This window comes from Salmo salar, chromosome 14 (genome assembly GCF_965601325.2).
Source record: "Salmo salar chromosome 14, fSalSal1, whole genome shotgun sequence".
NCBI classification, from domain to species: Eukaryota; Metazoa; Chordata; class Actinopteri; order Salmoniformes; family Salmonidae; genus Salmo; species Salmo salar.
In genome coordinates, this window is record NC_138304.1 from 6,187,775 (window position 1) to 6,210,337 (window position 22,563).

Sequence of the window (22,563 nt, forward strand, 5' to 3'; positions counted from 1 at the left end):
TTAAACAACTCCTTTGTAAGATAAATGTCAAAAAGCTCTGACGAAGGCCGTGAGGCCGATACGTAAGCTTATTAAAGATCAGTGATATCAAGAGCAGTGAGCGGTTTCCTTTTTCATTCATCTTGTTCAACTGTTGCCATGCACCTGCAAAATGTTTGCTCAGAAGTGCGAGTGCCTTTTGAATTTTAAGATAAATGTTTTAAAATGAAACATGTATGGAAACAGGTGAATTAACACTCCTCAGTTAGCAGGCTCAAGCAAGCTAAAACCCACATGGTAGCAAACACTAACTAGCAGAAATTGTTAACAAGTTAGAAATGATTTAAACACACTTTGCTGTAGGCTACTATTTACTAGTTAACAAGTCATGTATGTCATATAAAATATATTCACCCCACCCAGTATTGTAATCAAAACTTACCAGAAAGCATGTAGTCCTTGGCTCAGACAGTGTAGTAGTGTGGCGTCAATAGCATCTCATTAGTGTGCAAGATCTTGAGAATCAGCTGTACATGTGATGGAAGAGTGCACTGCACATGTGATGGAAGAATGCACTGTGCATGCAGAGGGTTGCAATTCCATTGAATTGGGGATAGTTTACCCAAAATATGCCACAAGACCTAGAATTGCCTTATGTGTGTCTCACAAAAAAAAGGTTCACTGTTATAAGCTAACTTTTTTGATGAATTTCAGCAAAATTACTAAAATTCCCGGGCTTAACTTCCCATTAACTTCCCAAAATTCTGGAAATTTACGCACGGATCGTGGTACACATATTTACAGAATAAAGAAACAAATCTCACTCCATACTTATCAAACAGTGGATTACTGAAAAAACACTGACTCCATATCAATACAGAAGCGTAAAAAAGACATTGACTATGCACCACTGAGCTACCAGCAGTCTGGCTTTCAGTCTAGGGCTAGGCTACAAAACCGCATTCTTATGCGCAAAACATGCGCAGCTGTGAGCGCAAAATAAATAGTTCCGCACACAGACCCAGAGAAAAAAAGTTCTCATGCTGGGCTGGACAGAAAACCACCCCGAGTACCTAGCTAACCTTACGAGGATTGGGAGCACGCCAAAGACAGCTAACGTAAACTGGGCTTCATCAAATCTGGAGGTCCTTTTAACCCAATAAGATTTGCTAGCCAAGCGGCGAGAGAAATTGCAACTTATAATGGCCTCGGAAGAGCTTTATGAGGTGAGTTAGCTACTATCTACTGCTAGCTAGCTAGCTAGCTGAAATGTTTTTTTTTTGTTCGTGTAGCTAGCCAAATTAGCTTCTTAGCCAGCCACCTGGCTTGAAAGACGCCTCATATTAGCTTGAGCTTCATAAACATTTCAGCCCAGGAAGTTGCCTACTAAATCGAAATTGGGCCACCTTAACGATAGCTAGTTTGTTGACTGTTCGTTAGCCAACGTTAGTTAGCAGTGATACCGACGATGCATGTCATGTGTTCTTGGCTATTTTACCCGACCAACTTGCCTAAGCTAGGCGAGTGAGTGAGCTAGCTAACTAGCTAGCTATTGGGTACTACAGTCTCTGCAGCAAGAGGGTTTTGCCTCACCTCTAACTTAGGTCTTGTGGCCAGGTTTTTAAACAAATCAATGTAGCTAACATTGTAGGCTTATGCTTTCACAGAGGTACTATTCTATATGTAATTATGTGAATGCTTTCCAGTTATTAACGTCGTAGTAGTCCAGGCAGATATGTGCCACATTTTAGGTGATGTGAACTTTTTCATAAAAGCATGAAACTTGGTACAATTGTATAGTTTGGGGCCCTGAACATTTTCAGATATAAAACGCCTCCTGGTGGCTGTTGTCCGTTCCGAGGAAGAACAAGTAGAGGTAGACTTACCAATTAGTTTGTTTTTATGGTTAACAATTTTGAGTTATTAAGTGATTAAAATGTGTCACTCTGTAACCAAATTGGTAACAGTGACCAAAACATCTGTAACAGAATGACTGCAATTGAATTGGCCACAAGGGGAAATCAGTCACAAACCACAGTTAGAGTAGAAAGGGAAGTAAGAGTATAGTTCATTACAGTAGAGCACACCAGGGATGTGACAAATGAAAAAATTGTCATAATGTTTAAACAGGAAAAAAAAGAAGTTAAAACGATACAAAAAAATTATAGACTATAGCTAGCTACATTTCCTAATGTTTTGCTTGAAGTTAATCTTGCATTTTTAACTTGCTACCGGAGAAAAACTACCCTGGAGGAAACTACCAGAGAGAAGTAGCCTACACATCAGTCAGCGCTGTCTGGTGATCCAATGACAAGAGCAAAGATATTTCATCTGAGTAGAGATGTGCAACTGAAGCACGAAATTAGGTCTTTTACATTCATGATTTGGAGCGAACCCTGACTGAAGTGGTGCAGAATTTACAAAAAGAAGCCTTTTAGATCTGCGCTTTCAAAACACAGCGAGATATTTTTCAGCGTTTTCTTTCCTTTTCTGCGTGAAAAATGTGAAATCCTGCGTTAACGCGACCCCTGACTCTTAACATCTCTCTGCTTGCCTCTTCCTCCTCCTGCATTGCAGACTGCTTCAGCCTTGCCGCTGTCTGCCTCACTACTCTGTTTTAAAAATATATTTTTTTATATACATGAGAATAATATTAAATTGTCTTTATACTGTATTTCACTCAATTTGATGAATATTTTTTATTTAATTTACAATGACGGCCTACCAAAAGGCCTCCTGCGGGGACTGGCCCTGGGATTAAAAAAATAAATATAGGACAAAACGCATCACAACAAGAGACAACACTACATAAAGAGAGACCTAAGACAACAACAGATCAAGGCAGCAACACATGACAGCACCCCATGGTAGAGCTACATAACAACAACATGGTAGCAGCACAAAACATGGCACAGACAACAGCACCACAAAGGGCAAGAAGGTAGAGACAACAGTACATCACACAAAGCAGCAGCAACTGTCAGTAAGCGTGTCCATGATTTAGTCTTTGAATGAAGAAAAACTGTCCCTTTTGAGTGTTACCAGTCGCTAGCTGCAGCGAACTGAATAGAGGAGCAACCCAGGAATGTGTGTGCTTTGGGGTCCTTTAACAGAATGTGACTGGCAGAACGGGTGTTGATGTGGGCTGCAGTAAATATCTCAGATAGGGGGGAGTGAGGCCTAAGAGGGTTTTATAAATAAGCAACCAGTGGGTCTTGTAACGAATATACAGAGATGACCAGTTTACAGAGGAGTGTAGAGTGCAGTGATGTGTCCTATAAGGATCTTTGGTGGCAAATCTGATGGCCGAATGGTAAAGAACATCTAGCTGCTCGAGAGCACCCTTACCTGCCGTTCTATAAATTATGTCTCCGTAATCTGGCATGGGTAGGATGGTCATCTGATTCAGGGTTATTTTGGCAGCTGGGGTGAAAGAGGAGCGATTACGATATAGGAAACCAAGTCTAGATTTAACTTTAGCATACAGCTTTGATATGTGCTGAGTGGACTGTGCACCATCTAGCCGTACTCCTATGTACTTGTGACTACCTCAAGCTCAAACCCTCAGAGGTAGTAATCACACCTGTGGGAGGAGGGGCATTCTTCTTACTAAACCACATTATCTTTGTTTTGGAGATGCTCAGAACAAGGTTAAGGGTAGAGAAAGCTTGTTGGGACACTAAGAAAGCTTTGTTGTAGAGCATTTAACACAACATCTGGGGAGGGGCCAGCTGAGTATAGGACTGTATCATCTGCATATAAATGGATGAGAGAGCTTCCTACTGCCTGAGCTATGTTGTTGATCTAAGTTGAGAGCGTGGGGCTTAGGATCAAGCCTTGGGGTACTCCCTTGGTGACAGGCAGTGGCTGAGACAGCAGATTTTCTGACTTTATACACTGCACTCTTTGAGAGAGATAGTTAGCAAACCAGCCTAAAGACCCCTCAGACACCAATACTCCTTAGCTGGCCCACAAGAATGGAATGGTCTACCGTATCAAAAGCTTTGGCCAAGTCAATAAAAATAGCAGCACAATATTGCTTAGAATCAAGGGCAATGGTGACATTGAGGACCTTTAAGGTTGCAGTGACACGTCCATAACCTGAGCGGAATCCAGATGGATTGCATACCCAAGAGAATAGTATAGACATCAAGAAAGCCATTCAGTTGATTATTGACAAGTTTTTCTAACACTTTTGATAAACAGGGCAAAATAGAAATAGGCCTATAACAGTTAGGATCAGCTTGATCTCCCCCTCTTTAAATAAAGGATGAACCGTGGCTGCCTTCCAAGCAGTGGTAACCTCCCCATAAAGGAGAGACAGGCTTGGCGATGATAGAGGTAGCAACCTTAAAGAAAGGGTCTAAACCATCTGACCCAGATATTTTTTGGGGGTGAAGTTTAAGGAGCTCCTTTAGCACCTCGGACTCAGTGACTGCCTGCATGGAGAAACTTTGTAGCGGGGCAGAGGAAGAAGTATCAGGGATAGTCGCATTAGAAGGGGTGGGAGATGAGGAAGTGTTGGAAGGGCAAGGAGGCATGGCTGAGTCAAATAGGAATCCTGACTTAACCTCTCTAGGGTATGTGGGACGAAATCGTCCCACCTACTCAACAGCCAGTGGAATCCCATGGCGCGTTATTCAAATACCTTAGAAATGCTTTTACTTCAATTTTTCAAACATATGACTATTTTACAGCTATTTAAAGACAAGACTCTCGTTAATCTAACCACACTGTCCGATTTCAAAAAGGCTTTACAACGAAAGCAAAACATTAGATTATGTCAGCAGAGTACCCAGCCAGAAATAATCAGACACCCATTTTTCAAGCTAGCATATAATGTCACAAAAAACAAAAACACAGCTAAATGCAGCACTAACCTTTGATCTTCATCAGATGACACTCCTAGGACATTGAACAAAACATGCATGTATTGTATAACAATCAAGTTCATATTTATATCAAAAAACAGCTTTTTACATTAGCATGTGACGTTCAGAACTAGCATACCCACCGCAAACTTCCGGTGAATTTACTAAATTACTCACGATAAATGTTCACAAAAAACATAATTATTTTAAGAATTATAGATACAGAACTCCTTTATGCAATCGCTATGTCCGATTTTAAAATAGCTTTTCGGCAAAAGCACATTTTGCAATATTCTGAGTAGATAGCCCAGCCATCACGGGCTAGTTATTTAGACACCCACCAAGTTTGGCCCTCACCAAACTCCGATTTACTATTAGAAAAATTTGATTACCTTTGCTGTTCTTCGTCAGAATGCACTCCCAGGACTTCTACTTCATCACCCAATGTTGTTTTGGTTCCAAATAGTCCATAGTTGTATCCAAATAGCGGCGTTTTGTTGTGCGTTCAAGACACTATCCGAAGGGTAACGCGCCCGGCGCGTATCGTGAATTTTTTTTCAAAATATTCCATTATCGTACTTCGAAGCATGTCAAACGCTGTTTAAAATAAATTTTTATGCGATTTTTCTTATAAAATAGCGATAATATTCAGACCGGGAGTCGTTGTTTTCGTTCAAAGACTGAAAATGTAAACATGGAGTCGTCTCGTGCACGCGCGCCCCCGTCTCATTGTTCTCAGATCGACCACTTACCAAATGCGCTACTGTTTTTCAGCCAGAGACAGCAGAGTCATCATTCAACGTTCTGGCGCCTTCTGAGAGCCTATGGGAGCATTAGAAAAAGTCACGTTACAGCAGAGATCCTTTGTTTTGGATAGAGATGGCAAAGAAGGCCAAGAAATGGTCAGACAGGGTACTTCCTGTACAGAATCTTCTCAGGTTTTGGCCTGCCATTTGAGTTCTGTTATACTCACAGACACCATTCAAACAGTTTTAGAAACTTTGTAGTGTTTTCTATCCAAAGCTAATAATTATATGCATATTCTAGTTTCTGGGCAGGAGTAATAACCAGATTAAATCGGGTACGTTTTTTATCCGGCCGTGAAAATACTGCCCCCTATCCATAACAAGTTAACCTGTTATGGCTAGGAGAGTCTTGTCTTTAAAATGCTGTGAAATAGTCATGTGTTTGAATAATGGACGTTTTTGTATTTTTGAGAAATTTGTAATTCGCGCCACGCCCATCATTGGATATTGGAGCAGGTGTTCCGCTAGCGGAACGTCTAGATGTAACAAGCTATAACTTCAATTTCTCAAACATATTACTATTTTACACCTTTTCAAAGATAAGACTCTCGTTAATCCAACCACATTGTCCGATTTCAAAAAGGCTTTACAGCGAAAACAAAACATTTAGATTATGTCAGGAGAGTACCCAGCCAAAAATAATCACACAGCCATTTTCAAAGCAAGCATATGTCACAAAAACCCAAACCACAGCTAAATGCAGCACTAACCTTTGATGATCTTCATCAGATGACTCTCCTAGGACATTGTTATACAATACATGCATGTTTTGTTCAATCAAGTTTATATTTATATCAAAAAACAGCTTTTTACATTAGCATGTGATGTTCAGAACTAGCATTCCCACCGAAAACTTCCGGTGAATTTACTAAATTACTCATAAATGTTGACAAAATACATAACAATTATTTTAAGAATTATAGATGCAGAACTCTTTTATGCAATCGCTATGTCCGATTTTAAAATAGTTTTTCGGCGAAAGCACATTTTGCAATATTCTGAGTACATAGCTCAGCCATCACAGGCTAGCTATTCAGACACCCGCCAACTTCAGGGCTCACTAAACTCAGAATTACTATTAGAAAAATTGGATTACCTTTGCTGTTCTTCGTCAGAATGCACTCCCAGGACTTCTACTTCAACAACAAATGTTGTTTTTGTTCCAAATAATCCATAGTTATATCCAAATATCTCCGTTTTGTTCGTGCGTTCAGGTCACTATCCAAAGGGTGAAGCGTGAGCACATTTCGTGACAAAAAAATTCTAAATGATCCATTACCGTACTTAGAAGCATGTCAAACGCTGTTTAAAATCTATTTTTATGCTATTTTTCTTGTAAAATAGCGATAATATTCCAACTGGACAATGTTGTATTCATTCAAAGAGGGAAAGAAAAAAATGGCGAGGTCTCGTGAACGTGCATCTCCAGTCTCTCTGTCACCAGGCAGTCCACTGACAAGCTGCTGCTGTTATCTGCCCAGAGACAGGAGACGCATCAATCCGGTTTCTGAAGGCTTTAGAGAGCCAATGGAAGCCTTAGAAAGTGTCACGTAACAGCACAGATACTGTAATTTCGATAGAGATGCAACAGAAGGACTACAAATTGTCAGACAGGCCACTTGCTGCTTGGAATCTTCTCAGGTTTTTGCCTGCCATATGAGTTCTGTTATACTCACAGACACCATTCAAACAATTTTAGAAACTTTAGAGTGCTTTCTAACCAAATCTACTAATAATATGCACATTCTCGTTTCTGGGCAAGAGTAGTAACCAGTTTAAATCGGGTACGTTTTTTATCCGGCCGTGAAAATACTTTCCCCTATCCCAGACAGGTTTAAGGGACATGGGCAGCTGTGAGTAGGAGGGGTTCTTCTCTAGGTCTTTAACTGTTTTCCAGAACTTCTTGGGATTAGACCAATGGAGAGAGAACTGTTCCTTAAAGTAACTAACTTTGGCCTTCCGGATATCCTGAGTGCACTTATTTCTCATTTGCCTGAACGATTGCAAGCGTCTATGACAAATCAGGACAGGTCGTTTCACTGAGCAGCCATTACGAACACCGGCTGTAAAACAGTGATCACTAAGGTCATTACAGAAAACACCAGACTGATACCTATCAGGATTATTTATGGGGAATAACATTGAGGAGAGTAGCCTTTTCTGGGTGTTTGGAGTCATACCTTGTGGGATGTGTAATAATCTGACAAAGATTTAGAGAGTCCCATTGCTTTAGAACTTGGTCAGGTTGTTTAAGCATGTCCCAGTTTAGGTCACCTAGCAGGACAAATTCAGACTTAGTGTAAGGGGCCAGGAGAGAGCTTAGGGCAGGTAGGGTACAGGCTGGTGCAGATGGAGGACGAAAAAGGTTATAACCAGAAAGGTTAACGTCAGCATTCAAAACACTCTTCCTTAACCACGTCTCAGTAATGACCAACACATCTGGATTGGAGCTGTGAACCCACACTTTAAATTGATCCATTTGGGGTAATAAGCTTCTAGTGTTAACGTGTAGAAAACCCAGGCTTTTACGAGAGCAGAAATCAGTGAAGCAGAGTCAGAATTGGCGCTAGCAACAGTAGATGGACCAGGGTGTACATGCACATTTCCAGATATCATCAGCAGTAATACAATCAGGGCACGGCAGAGGACAGGGAGAGCTCTGCAGTGCTGATTTATGACATCTGAATGTGCATCAGATGACAACAAGATCATATCGTAACAGCAATTTCATCAGTTACCATGAATACAAAGCCGGCGAGAGGTGGTTAGAATAGGACGGGAGGCCAAAAGTCTGTGTAACCAATAGTCAGAGTCCCGAGTGTGGGAACAAACAGTCTGTCCCACGGTTGGGTAAAGAAAGTTTGTAGTTAACAAAGTATGCAGAAGTAATGGGGCAAAACGCACAACGACTTGGGGCTAGCCATTCTAAGTGCAGAGTCATTCACCCCAACAGGCTGTCCCAACACATAATGACATGACAGTGCATTCTAACACTGTAAAATGCCCTTAGTTGGCTCTAAAATTGTTTATTTTATGACAATTTGAAGAGAAGGAAGTTATTAATGTGTTTGATAAGATTAAAGATTCTCTCATGGGACCCTATTTCAATTTCAGGGGATCCAAGTTTTGGAACCACTGTACTACTAACCTCTCTCTCGGCTTGCTTCCTCTCTCTGTCTCCTTCACCTCCTGCATTGCAGCCTGCCTCAGCTTCACCACTGTCTGCCTCACCACTGGTACGCAATATAATATTATTTATGTTGATTTGAAAATTGGATTACACTTTTTAAATGTTACATGATGCTTGAAAATGAAGCTCAGGTTAGGGGTAATGCAGAATCTGCATTTCTGCTTTACTGAAAATGTATGAATGGAGTCAGCTTGGCATCAATGGTTAAGGAAGGAGCAGCTGCACACTGCTAACCCCAAGAACGACATAAGAAGGATGAAGTCTTTCAGCAGTGGATGTCGCAACAGAATCTGCTGCATCTTCTGGCCGAATAAAATGCACTACAGTAAGCTATACAAGAAGACAAAATGTCGCACAGCATATCACGAGACGGATTCTGATGACTTGGCCACATTCTCAGAATGCCCAGATATAGACTCATTATAGAATTATGTCCACATGGGGATGAAGTGGATTGAAGCATAGAATATTAGATCTTTGTCGGCCTATGTGGACAGCTCTCTGGCTAGAGAGTTGTACACTCTGATCTTCTATGACCCTGTTGGTCAGCCATGCCATGAATCCTTGTCACATACTCTACCATACTCTCTTGCCTAAATTTACAATTTGTCTGGCCTAGATGGTCATATGCACTCCAACCTTCTACTTGGTACAGCTGAGAGGTTCCTTCCATCTTTTCTTTATTTCCTTGTCTGCTGCATTGGTCTTTGAGAGTCTAGGCCGGGGTGTTGATAATCGTTGTTGTGAAAAGGGCTATATAAAGAACATTAGTATTCATTGAGTTTGAAGTGCTGCACCAATGCATAATTTGTGGGAGGATTTTCTCATTTTCTGTTTTTTCTTCATGAACATTTCAACATGCGCTTGATTGATGTTATCTTGACTGAGTCCATAAAGGAAAATTGTGAATTGCTCCAAAATGGACATGTTCTCTTCTGAAATATAATTTGGCGAGTGGCATTTGGGATCCACAAGCACTTGAGGTACATACTGTATGTGCCCATGAAATCAAAGTCCACGAGTCAAGACAATTTCAAAGGCCCTTCTGTGCTCCGTGAATTTACAGTGTAACACAGTAGCCACATTTACAGCCAGGGAAAAGACAACCGCAGAAGACGACTGTTTGGCTCTGTATGTCACAGAAATAATATTCTATTGCATCAGAAACTATTTGAATTTGCTTTCTTACCCTGGCAGTCCATCGGTTTTATATAATAATCTGAACAGTTTGTGATTGTAATCCTTGACCATCGAAACAGGGGTAGATATGACATTTCCCATGTTATGTTTGGTACAGGAGATATGACGCAAAATATTATTATATATTTTTTTTTAACCTTTTTAACTAGGCAAGTCAGTTAAGAACAAATTCTTATTTTCAATGACGGCCTAGGAACAGTGGTTTAACTGCCTTGTTCAGGGGCAGAACGACAGATTTTTACCTTGTCAGCTCGGGGATTCGATCTTGCAACCTTTCGGTTACTAGTCCAACGCTCTAACCACTAGGCTACCTACTGAACAAAATATAAACGCAACGTGAAGTCTTGGTCCCATGTTTCATGAGCTGAAATAAAAGATCACAGAAATGTTCCATACGCACAAAAAGCTTATTTCTCAAAAATCTTGTGCACAAATTTGTTAACCTCTCTGGGAAATGTGGGACACACTATTCAACAGCCAGTGAAATAGCAGGGCGCCAAATTCAAAACATCTCATAATTCAAATTTCTTAAACATGCAACTATTTTACACCATTTTAAAGATGAACTTCTCGTTAATCCAACCACATTGTCCGATTTCAAAAAGGCTTTACGGCGAAAGCATAACATTAGATATGTTAGGACAGCACCTAGACAAGAAAAACCACACAGCCATTTTCCAAGCAAGGAGAGGCGTCACAAAAACCAGAAATACAGCTAAAATGAATCACTAACCTTTGATGATCTTCATCAGATGGCACTCATAGGACTTCATGTTACACAATACATGTATGTTTTGCTCGATAAAGTTCATATTTATATCCAAAACCCCCATTTTACATTGGCGTGTAATGTTCAGAAATGTTTTGCCTCCCAAAACTTCCGGTGAATGAGCACATCAATTTACAGAAATACTCATCATAAACGTAGATAAAATATTAAACTGTTATTCAAAGAATTATAGATACACTTCTCCTTAATGCAACCGCTGTGTCAGATTTCAAAAAAACTTTACAGCGAAAGCAAACTTTGCAATAATCTGTGTACAGCTCTCAGAGACGAAACCAAACCCGCCATTTTGTGGAGTCAAACAACTCAGAAATAACATTATAAATATTCACTTACCTTTGATCTTCATCGGAATGCACTCCCAGGAATCCCAGTTCCCCAATAAATGTTCATTTGTTTCGATAAAGTCCATATATATGTCCAAATACCTCCTTTTTGTTTGCGCGTTCGGTAGAGTTCTCCAAATGCACTGTGCTTGCGCAGTTAAGTTCAGACGAAAAATCAAAAGTTATTTACAGTTCGTAGAAACATGTCAAACGATGTATAGAATCAATCTTTAGGATGTTTTTATCATAAATCTTCCATAATATTCCAACCGGACGATTCCTTTGTCTTCAAAAAAGAAAAAGGAACACAGCTAACTCTCACGGGAGCGCGTGCCACTGAGCTCATGTCATTTTCTCAGTCATCTGACTCCAGGACCTCTTATTCTCTCCCCATTTACAGTAGAAGCATGAAACAACATTCTAAAGACTGACATCTAGTGGAAGCCCTAGGAAGTGCTAAATGACCCCACAGACACTGTATTCTGGATAGGGAATCACTTGAAAAACTACAAACCTCAGATTTCCACACTTGCTGGTTGGATTTTTCTCAGGTTTCTGCCTGCCATATGAGTTCTGTTATACTCACAGACATCATTCAAACAGTTTTAGAAACTTCAGTGTTTTCTATCCAAATCTACTAATAATATGCATATCCTACCTTCTGGGCCCGAGTAGCAGGTCGTTTAATTTGGGCACGTTATTCATCTGAATTTCCGAATACTGCCCCATCACTAAAAAGTGAATATCCCTTTTGGTGAGCATTTCTCCTTTGCCAAGATAATCCAGTCATCTGACAGGTGTGGCAAATTAAATGGCATGATTATTACACAAGTGCACCTTGTGCTGGGGGCAATAAAAGGCCACAAAAATGTGCATTTTTGTCACACAATGCCACCGATGGTTTGAGGAGCATGGCATGCTGGCATGCTGACTGCAGGAATGTCCACCAGGGCTGTTGCCAGAGAATTAAATGTCTGTTGCCAGAGAATTAAATGTTCATTCTACCATAAGCCACCTCCACCGACGTTTTAGAGAATTTGGCAGTATGTCCAACCGGCCTCACAACCGCAGACCACGTGTAACCACGCCAGCCCAGGACCTCCACATCCGACTTGTTCACCTGCGGGATCGTCTGAGACCAGCCAACCGGACAGCTGATAAAACTGAGGAGTCTTTCTGTCTTTTAATAAAGCCATTTTATGGGGGAAAATCATTCTGATTGGCTGGGCCTGGCTCCCAAGTGACTGCGCCCCTGCCCAGTCTTGTGATATCCATAGATTAGGGCCTAATGAATTTATTTCAATTGACTGATTTCCTTATAGGAACTGTAACTGCTGCATTTTATATTTTTGTTCAGTATACATTTTTGTAATGGGAAATGGCAGCCATGAGCTGTTTTGGGGATGGCTCCGTATCTGAAAGTTTTTAATGCTTTTATGAAAAGGTGAACATTAATTTTCACATATGGCCTGGACGATAGGATGGGCTGGCTACTTGTAACAGTTCACCTATCTATCTATATGAGGTAATTGAGTAAAGTTACATTGAACATTTTAGTTTCAAACTCAACATGCTGATGTTGTCTTTTGTTCAAGTTTGCCTTTTACCTGTAGTTAAATTGCCTACATTGACAACCTTACACACAGACAGTTCGGGTTAAACACACAAATAACTACACTAATCAGCAATATATCTATGAAATTAAAGCTTATAGGAGGAATATCATAAAGTAGGCCAATACAAAAAAACTGGCCCAATTAGCCAAGAAATCTTCTATTCATTAGTCACACTACTGCCTGTGGGTAGAAACAGCCTTTTTGGAGCTGGCGGTCTAGGTCTAATACTATGGCTAGACCATTGGGATGAAAACAGTTCATGACTGATGTGGCTGGGGTCCTTGATTATACAGAGGGCAGCAGTGGTTAATGAAAATGTCCTTGATAGATGGCAACTCTGTTCCTAGGTGCCTCCTAGGCTAGGTCAATATATGTGGGGTTGCTCTACCCCGAGTTAGAAACATCCTACTGGACATCTGAGGGTGTTAGAAGAATTCATTAGTGTAAACGGATAACAAAAACAAGCATTTCTTATTGGACAAGTTTAGGGAGTCCTGCCCTGTTTGTCCTTTTTCGTCCATTTGGGTGCCTGGTGAATACGACCCTGGAATATCACAGATGATTTCACCATATGGCTGATTGTTTCTCACGACACGTAGCCCATTGTTTGCTATAGCCGTTATGTTTTAGTCTCATGATTTGTGACTTAGTGACTGCTCTAAATCCAGTCATTGCCACTGCCAACTATTTACAAAAATTCTGTTTCAGGTTGAGAGAATTGTGGACAAACGGAAGAACAAGAAGGGAAAGATTGAGTACCTGGTGCGCTGGAGGGGCTATGGCTATGAGGGGGACACCTGGGAGCCCGAGACGCACCTCTCTGCCTGTGTGGAGTTCATCCACGATTTCAATCGGCAACACGGCGAAAGACAGAGAGACAGTACTTTACTGCGCTCCACTCGAAGCACTCCCAGCACGACCCACAGCCACAGTTCGAGAAACAATGCCCGAAAGCAGATCTGCAGGCCTCAGCCACACAGTGGTAACAGTGGAGCAGGAAGCCATGCTCTAGTAAAACCCGGGAATGCCTCTTCGCCCACCACAGCAGCTACGGCCATCTCGAAACAGTTGCCACCACTTGACCCTGGCGTGGCACACACTAGAACAAACATGCAGCTTAACTTGAGCCAGAAGTACAGTGTTTCGGCCACCGGTGACATTTGTAGACCTGGCTTCACAAGCGGGCCTGCGGCTTCTCCGGTAGGCACAGTGCGTCGGAGCATGGACCTGGCGAAGTCCGGGATCAAAATCCTGGTACCCAAAAGCCCCATGAGCAGCCGGGCCGACTCTGAGTCTTCGCCTAGCGAGGCGGCCCACTGTCTGGAGCAAGGGGGTCAGGAGCAGGACTCTGTGCCCCCAGAGGTGGCCCTTTTGGAAAAGCCTCCAGGGTTGTTGCTGGGGCCTGGGGAAGAAAGAGCACGCATGGGGACCCGGCCCAGGACTCAAAGCCAAAGCCCATTAATTCCTCAGCAAGTCCCCATAACACCCGCATCCATACGCACACTCAATGGGAAAGGTAAGGCTCTAGGGCGATTCCACGCTAGCGGAAAATATTTTTGGGTATCTCAGATTTTTCGGGCAATTCTCACTTCACTAGGAGGAAAGATGTTTGAAATGTTTTTTTTACATTTATCATGATGAAAGTGGCTATTTTAGGCCCTTTTTAGACCTATACATGCCTCTTATAAGACCCTATGATCCGTAAACTGTACATGATACAGACATCTTAGTGTCATTATACTCCTAATGGTGTGCTCTAACATATGGAGTATGTCTAGATTCTGAAATACACATTTTCACATTAATTTATTCAACATTAGAACTATTTAATGGATATCAAATCTACCCTTTTTGATTTAGCTTATTTATAGACATATTGTTTGGAACAATATACTCTTCAAATGCATCACATTTCCAGAGTGGGCTCTCTTGGTACTTGTAACGATATGACCCATTTTATATATAGAAATTAACATTATTGTTCATTAACCAATCTCAGCCCTCCTTTAGGATTGCACATTCAGCAAGTCACCAGCAGAGGGCATTCCTTGTAATCAATTTACCATTCGCTGTGTTGGTGGTGCCCATAAAATTTATCAGAACTTCAGAATTAGCCGAGAGCCCACTCTGGAAAAGTGATGTACTTGTAGAGTATATCGTTCCAAACGATATGTCTTTAAAATGAACAAAATCAAAAAGGGTAGTTGAGAGATTACAAATATTAATGTTAAATAAATGAATGTGTATTTCAGAATCGAACATACTCCATATGTTAGAGCACACTATAAGGAGTATATGTACAGTTCACAGATCATAAGGTCTTACAAGCGGCATGTATTCATACGCCCTGACTTATTCCACATTTTGTGTTACAGCCTGAATTCAAAATGGATTAAATAAATACATCTCACACATCTACACACACAGCCCCATAATGACAAACTGAAAACATGTTTTTAGAAATGTTAGCTAATTTATTGAAAATGAAATACAGAAATATCTAATTTACATAAGAATTCACACCCCTGAGTCATGTTAGAATCACCTTTGGCAGTGATTACAGCTGGGAGTCTTTCTGGGTAAGTCTCTAAGAGCTTTGCACACCTGGATTGTATAATACTTGCACATTATTCTTTATAAAAAATATTCAAACTCTGTCAAGTTGTTTGTTGATCATTGCTAGACAGAGTCTTGCCATATTTTTTGTATTTATTATGGATCCCCATTAGCAGCTACTCTTACTGGGGTCCAGCAAAATTAAGGCAGTTTATACAATTTTAAAACATTACAATACATTCACAGATTTCACAACACACTGTGTGCCCTCAGGCCCCTACTCCACCACTACCACATATCTACAGTACTAAATCCATGTGTATGTATAGTGCGTATATTATCATGTGTCTATGCATGAGTCTGTGCCAATGTTTGTGTTGCTTCACAGTCCGCGCTGTTCCATAAGGTGTTTTTTAAAAATATTTTTAAAATTTAATTTTATCCAATTTTACTGCTTGTGTCAGTTACTTGATGTGGAATAGAGTTCCATGTAGTCATGGTTCTATGTAGTACTGTGTGCCTCCCATAGTCTGTTCTGGACTTGGGGACTGTGAAGAGACCTCTGGTGGCATGTCTTGTGGGGTATGCATGGGTGTCTGAGCTGTGTGACAGTAGTTTAGACAGACAGCTCGGTGCATTCAACATGTCAATACCTCTCAAACACAAGTAGTGATGAAATCAATCTCTCCTCCACTTTCAGCCAGGAGAGATTGACATGCATATTATTATTAGCTCTCTGTGTACATCCAAGGCCCAGCCATGCTGCCCTGTTCTGAGCCAATTACAATTTTCCTAAGTCCTTTTTTGTGGCACCTGACCACACGACTGAACAGTAGTCCAGGTGCGACAAAACAAAGGCCTGCCTTGTTGGTAGTGTTGTTAAGGCAGAGCATCACTTTATTATAGACAGACTTCTCCCCATCTTAGCTACTAGTGCATCAATACGTTTTGACAATGACAGTTTACAATCTAGAGTTACTCCAAGCAGTTTAGTCATCTCAACTTGCTCAATTTCCACATTATTTATTACAAGATTTAGTTGAGGTTTAGTGAGTGTTTTGTTCCAAATACAATGCTTTTAGTTTTAGAAATATTTACGGCTAACTTATTCCTTGCCACCCACTCTGAAACTTACTGCAGCTCTTTGTTGAATGTTGCAGTCATTTCAGTCGCTGTATATTTTCAAACTGATTTTAAAAGTCAAAACTGTCCACTGCGGAACATTCAATGTCGTCTTGGTAAGCAACTCCAGTGTATATTTGGCCTTGTGCAGGCACCATCATACCTGAAAATATGACGAGTGGTACTCAGTGATGTGTTGTTGGATTTGGATCAAACATAACGCTTTTTATTCTGGACATAAAGTTAATTTCTTTTCCAAATGATTGGCAGTTTTACTTTAGTGCCTTATTACAAACAGGATGCATGTCTTCGGAATATTTTTTATTCTGTACAGGCTTCCTTCTTTTCACTCTGTCATTTGTTAGTATTGTGGAGTAACTGCAGTGCATTTGGAAAGTATTCAGACCCCTTCACTTTTCCACATTTTTTTACATTAAAAGCCTTATTCTAAAATTATTTTTATTTTTTTTAAATGTCCCCCTCAATCTACACACAATACCCCATAATAACAAAGCGTTAACAGGTTTTTAGAAACGTTTCCAAATGTATAAACATTTTTAAACAAATACCTTATTTACATAAGTATTCAGACCATCTGCTATGAGACTAGAAATTGAGCTCAGGTGCATCCTGTTTCCATTGATAATCCTTGATGTTTCTACAACTTGATTGGTGTCCACCTGTGGTAAATTCAATTGATTGGACATGATATGGAAAGGCACACAACTGTCTATATAAGGTCCCACAGTTGACCGTGCATGTCAGAGAAAAAACCAAGCCATGAGGTCAAAGGAATTGTCCGTAGAGCTCCGAGACAGGATTGCGTCGAGGCACAGATATGGCGAAAAGAACCAAAAAATGTCTGCAGCATTGAAGGTCCCCAAGAACACATTGGCCTCCATCACTCTTAAATGGAAGAAGTTAGGAGCAACCAAGACTCTTTCTAGAGCTGGCCGCCCGGCCAAACTGAGCAATCGGGGGAGAAGGGCCTTGGTCAGGGAGGTGACCAAGAACCCGATGCCGTCGGGGATATGCTAAGTACAAATGTGATTCACATTTTCAAACAGTCCATTTAGATTTTCCAATGGGGCTATACATTTGGGTGAGTTTTTTTTTCTCTCTCGCCTGATTAGCCTCATTTCACGGCCAAAAAATTCAACCATCTAGTGTTCAGCGAGATAACAACACATTGTCAAATCCAAGTAGCCTATTCAAATAATTAACATCTAGTCACATTAACCGTTACTCTTGCGGGAATTCCACAAACGGTCCGTATGTAGCCAAATGTAGCTGCTGCTCATTCCTTTTGCTCGAAAATGGACTAATGGTTAAAAGAAAGTAAGGCTGCGTCCATAGAGACACATACCAGCTCTACTGGTAGTACTGCTACTACCAGCAGTACTACACCTGCACCTGTCGATGACACAAGCTGTTCTGCTTCCACGAGCACATCCAATTCTAGCATCAGTAATTCTACATTTGTTGTTAGCCCAGCTAGCATGGACACTGACAGTTGTGAAATTGATGCTGCCGAAGAGCTACTGCCCCCCTTACCCGGGAAAGCACCAAACAGGCAGGGGCGTTGGACCATCAAAGAGTTGCAAATATAACTACATTGATTTGGGGTTCACTTATATTGGGAGTAGTGTCTTTCCTCAGCCACAGTGTGTTATATGTGCAAAAGTACGATCTCGACTCGATGAAACCTTCACTCTTGCACAGACATTTAGAAACAAAACATGCCACTGGAGTTTTTTTCAGTGAGAGTTAACCTCTTACATCTAGACGTTCCGCTAGCGGAACACCTGCTCCAATATCCAATGATAGGCGTGGCGCGAATTACAAATTCCTCAAAAATACAAAAACTTCAATTTTTCAAACATATGACTATTTCACAGCATTTTAAAGACAAGACTCTCCTTTATCTAACCACACTGTCCGATTTCAAAAAGGCTTTACAGCGAAAGCAAAACATTAGTTTATGTCAGCAGAGTACCAAGCCAGAAATAATCAGACACCCATTTTTCAAGCTAGCATATAATGTCACAAAAACCCAGAAGACAGCTAAATGCAGCACTAACCTTTGATCTTCATCAGATGACACACCTAGGACATTATGTTATACAATACATGCATGTTTTGTTCAATCAAGTTCATATTTATATCAAAAAACAGCTTTTTACATTAGCATGTGACGTTCAGAGCTAGCATACCCCCCGCAAACTTCCGGGGAATTTGCTAACAATTTACTAAATTACTCACGATAAACGTTCACAAAAAGCATAACAATTATTTTAAGAATTATAGATAGATAAAGATAAATTATAGATAAAGAACTCCGGCGGAGAACTCCGGCAAAATCATTCGCAAGGAGATTCCTGCAAAAATATTATTTGAAGATGTCCGAATTTGTCCGATTTTAAAATAGCTTTTTGGTGAAAGCACATTTTGCAATATTCTAAGTACATAGCCCAGCCATCACGGGCTAGCTATTTAGACACCCGGCAAGTTTAGCCTTCACCAATATCAGATTTACTATTATAAAAGTTTTACCTTTTGTTGTCTTCGTCAGAATGCACTCCCAGGACTGCTACTTCAATAACAAATGTTGGTTTGGTCCAAAATAATCCATCGTTATATTCGAATAGCGCCGTTTTGTTCGTGCGTCCCAGACACTATCCGAAATGGTAAATCAGGGTCGCGCGCATGGCGCAATTCGTGACAAAAACATTCTAAATATTCCATTACCGTACTTCGAAGCATGTCAACCGCTGTTTAAAATCAATTTTTATGCAATTTATCTCGTAAAAAAGCAATAATATTCCGACCGGGAATCTCCTTTTCGGCAAACAGAGGAAAAATCACAAAGACGGGGGCGGCCAGGGCACGCGCCTAATGCCCACAGTCCCTTGATCGGCCACTTGAGAAAGGCGATAATGTGTTTCAGCCTGGGGCTGGGATGACGACATTCAGGTTTTTCCCGGACTCTGAGCGCCCATGGAAGACGTAGGAAGTGTCACGTTAGAGCAGAGATCCTTTGTAAAAGATAGAGATGGAAAAGAAGTTCAAGAAATGGTCAGACAGGCCACTTCCTGTAAAGGAATCTATCAGGTTTTGACCTGCCATTTGAGTTCTGTTATACTCACAGACACCATACAAACAGTTTTAGAAACTTTGGAGTGTTTTCTATCCAAAGCCAATAATTATATGCATATTCTAGTTACTGGGCAGGAGTAGTAACCAGATTAAATCGGGTACGTTTTTTATCCAGCCGTGAAAATACTGCCCCCTAGCCATAACAGGTTAAGACTACTTTCGAGTAGTATTTGACTCCCTCTCAATCATAAAGATTTCTGGCTCCCAGGTGTCTTTTATACAGGTAACGAGCTGAGATTAGGAGCACACTCTTAAAGGGAGTGCTCCTAATCTCAGTTTGTTACCTGTATAAAAGACACCTGTCCACAGAAGCAATCAATCAATCAGATTCCAAACTCTCCACCATGGCCAAGACCAAAGAGCTCTCCAAGGATGTCAGGGACAAGATTGTAGACCTACACAAGGCTGGAATGGGCTACAAGACCATTGCCAAGCAGCTTGGTGAGAAGGTAACAACAGTTGGTGCGATTATTCGCAAATGGAAGAAACACAAAAGAACTGTCAATTTCCCTCGGCCTGGGGCTCCATGCAAGATCTCACCTCGTGGAGTTGCAATGATCATGAGAACGGTGAGGAATCAGCCCAGAACTACACGGGAGGATCTGGTCAATGATCTCAAGGGAGCTGGGACCATAGTCACCAAGAAAACAATTGGTAACACACTACGCCATGAAGGACTGAAATCCTGCAGCAAGGTCCCCCTGCTGAAGAATACATATACATGCCCGTCTGAAGTTTGCCAATGAACATCTGAATGATTCAGAGGACAACTGGGTGAAAGTGTTGTAGTCAGATGAGACAAAAATGGAGCTCTTTGGCATCAACTCAACTCACCGTGTTTGGAGGAGGAGGAATGCTGCCTATGACCCCATGAACACCATCTCCACCGTCAAACATGGAGGTGGAAACATTATGCTTTGGGGGTGTTTTTCTGCTAAGGGGACAGGACAACTTCACCGCATCAAAGGGACGATGGACGGGGCCATGTACCGTCAAATCTTGGGTGAGAACCTCCTTCCCTCAGCCAGGCTCATTGAAAATGGGTCGTGGATGGGTATTCCAGCATGACAATGACCCAAAACACACGGCCAAGGCAACAAAGGAGTGGCTCAAGAAGAAGCACATTAAGGTCCTGGAGTGGCCTAGCCAGTCTCCAGACCTTAATCCCATAGAAAATCTGTGTAAGGAGCTGAAGGTTCGAGTTGCCTCTGCAAAGAGGAGTGGGACAAAATCCCTCCTGAGATGTGTGCAAACCTGGTGGCCAACTACAAGAAACGTCTGACCTCTGATTGCCAACAAGGGTTTTGCCACCAAGTACTAAGTCATGTTTTGCAGAGGGGGTCAAATACTTATTTCCCTCATTAAAATGCTAATCATTTTATAACATTTTTGACATGTGTTTTTCTGGATTTTTGTGTTGTTATTCTGTCTCTCACTGTTCAAATAAACCTACCATTAAAATTATAGACTGATTTTATTTATTTGTCAGTGGGCAAATGTACAAAATCAGCAGGGGATCAAATACTTTTTTCCCTCACTGTATAAAAGCAACATAACATTAATAAGAAGGGGCTAGAAGCGTTTTATATGGCGAGCTACCGAGTGGCTAATTATTCCTGTTGCCGCAGAAATGGCTGGGACAATGCTGGGGGAAAGGCCAAAAAACTATACAGACAATCACTTCATCAAACGACACTGTTTCACGACGCATCAGTGACATGACAGGAGATGTTTTGAAACAATTACTGCTTCGCATACAAGCCAGTGAATTCTATGCGTTACAGGTGGATGAGTCAACAGACATGGCGGTCCTTGCACAGTTCCTGGTATATGTCCGTTACGTTCATGGGGGGTCAATTAAGGAAGACATCCTCTTCTGGAAACCAGGACAACAGGAGAGGATATTTTTAAAGTACTGGACAGCTTTGTGACGTCAAATGGACTTTGGTCAAGATGTGTTGGTGTCTGTACTGATGGCGCAAAAGCCATGATAGGGAGACATAGTGGAGTGGTAACGCGCGTGCAAGCAGTTTCTCCCGACACCACTTGGGTACACTACAGCATCCACTGAGAGGCTCTTGCTGCCAAAGGAATGCCGGACAGCTTGAAATACATTTTGGACACTACAGTGAAAACGGGTAACTTCGTTAAAACAAGGCACCTGAACTCTCGTGTATTTTCTGCACTATGCAATGATATGGGCAGTGACCAGGTAACGTTTTTACAACATACAGAAGTGCGCTGGTTATCAAGGGGAACACGTTTTTTTTAATTGAGAGAAAAGCTTAAAGTTTACTGACCATCATTTTCACTTGTCTGACCGCTTGCATGATGACGAGTTTCTCACACAACTGTCCTATCTGGGTGATGTTTTTTCTTGCCTGAATGATCTGACTCTAGGTTTACAGAGACTCTCCGCAACTATGTGCTGGACAAAATTGAGGCTATGATTAAGAAGTTGGAGCTCTTAGCTGTCTGCATTAACAAGGACAACACACAGGTCTTTCTGCCATTGTATGATTTTCTTTTGTGTGCAAATGAACTCAAGCTTACGGACAATGTTAAATGTGATATAGCAAAGCACCTGAGTGAGTTGGGTGCGCAATTACGCAGGTACTTTCCCATAACGGATAACACAAAGAACTGGATTCGTTATCCCTTTCATGCCCTGCCTCCAGTCCACTTACCGATATCTGAACAAGAGAGCCTCATTGAAATTGCAGCAAGCGGTTCTGTGAAAATTTTATCGGAATGTACTGCCAGATATGGCTGCGCTCAGAGTATCCTGCTTTGGCAAATCTCGCTGTTAAAACACTGATGCCCTTTGCAACCACGTACTTGTATGATAGTGGATTCTTGGCCCTCACTAGCATGAAAATGAAATACAGGCACAGACTGTGGAAAATTATTTAAGACTGAGAGACTCCAATACAACCCAACATTGCAGAGGTATG

The 22,563-nt window shown here is 41.3% G+C and overlaps 1 protein-coding gene across 2 annotated transcripts in view; it reads left to right on the forward strand.

The window, feature by feature from the left end:
* Nucleotides 1-886: 886 nt before the first annotated feature.
* The window catches only part of LOC106568662 (chromodomain Y-like protein), a 35,548-nt gene continuing 13,871 nt past the window's right edge, over nt 887-22,563 (forward strand). Inside the window, exons 1-2 of one of the 2 annotated variants that reach the window (XM_014139172.3) lie at nt 887-1,205; nt 13,484-14,291. In XM_014139172.3, coding sequence (XP_013994647.1) covers nt 1,182-1,205; nt 13,484-14,291 — 832 coding nt within the window. In that variant the 5' untranslated portion in view covers nt 887-1,181. The remainder of the gene's footprint in view (nt 1,206-13,483; nt 14,292-22,563) is intronic. The other variant, XM_014139171.3, reaches the window with a different exon arrangement.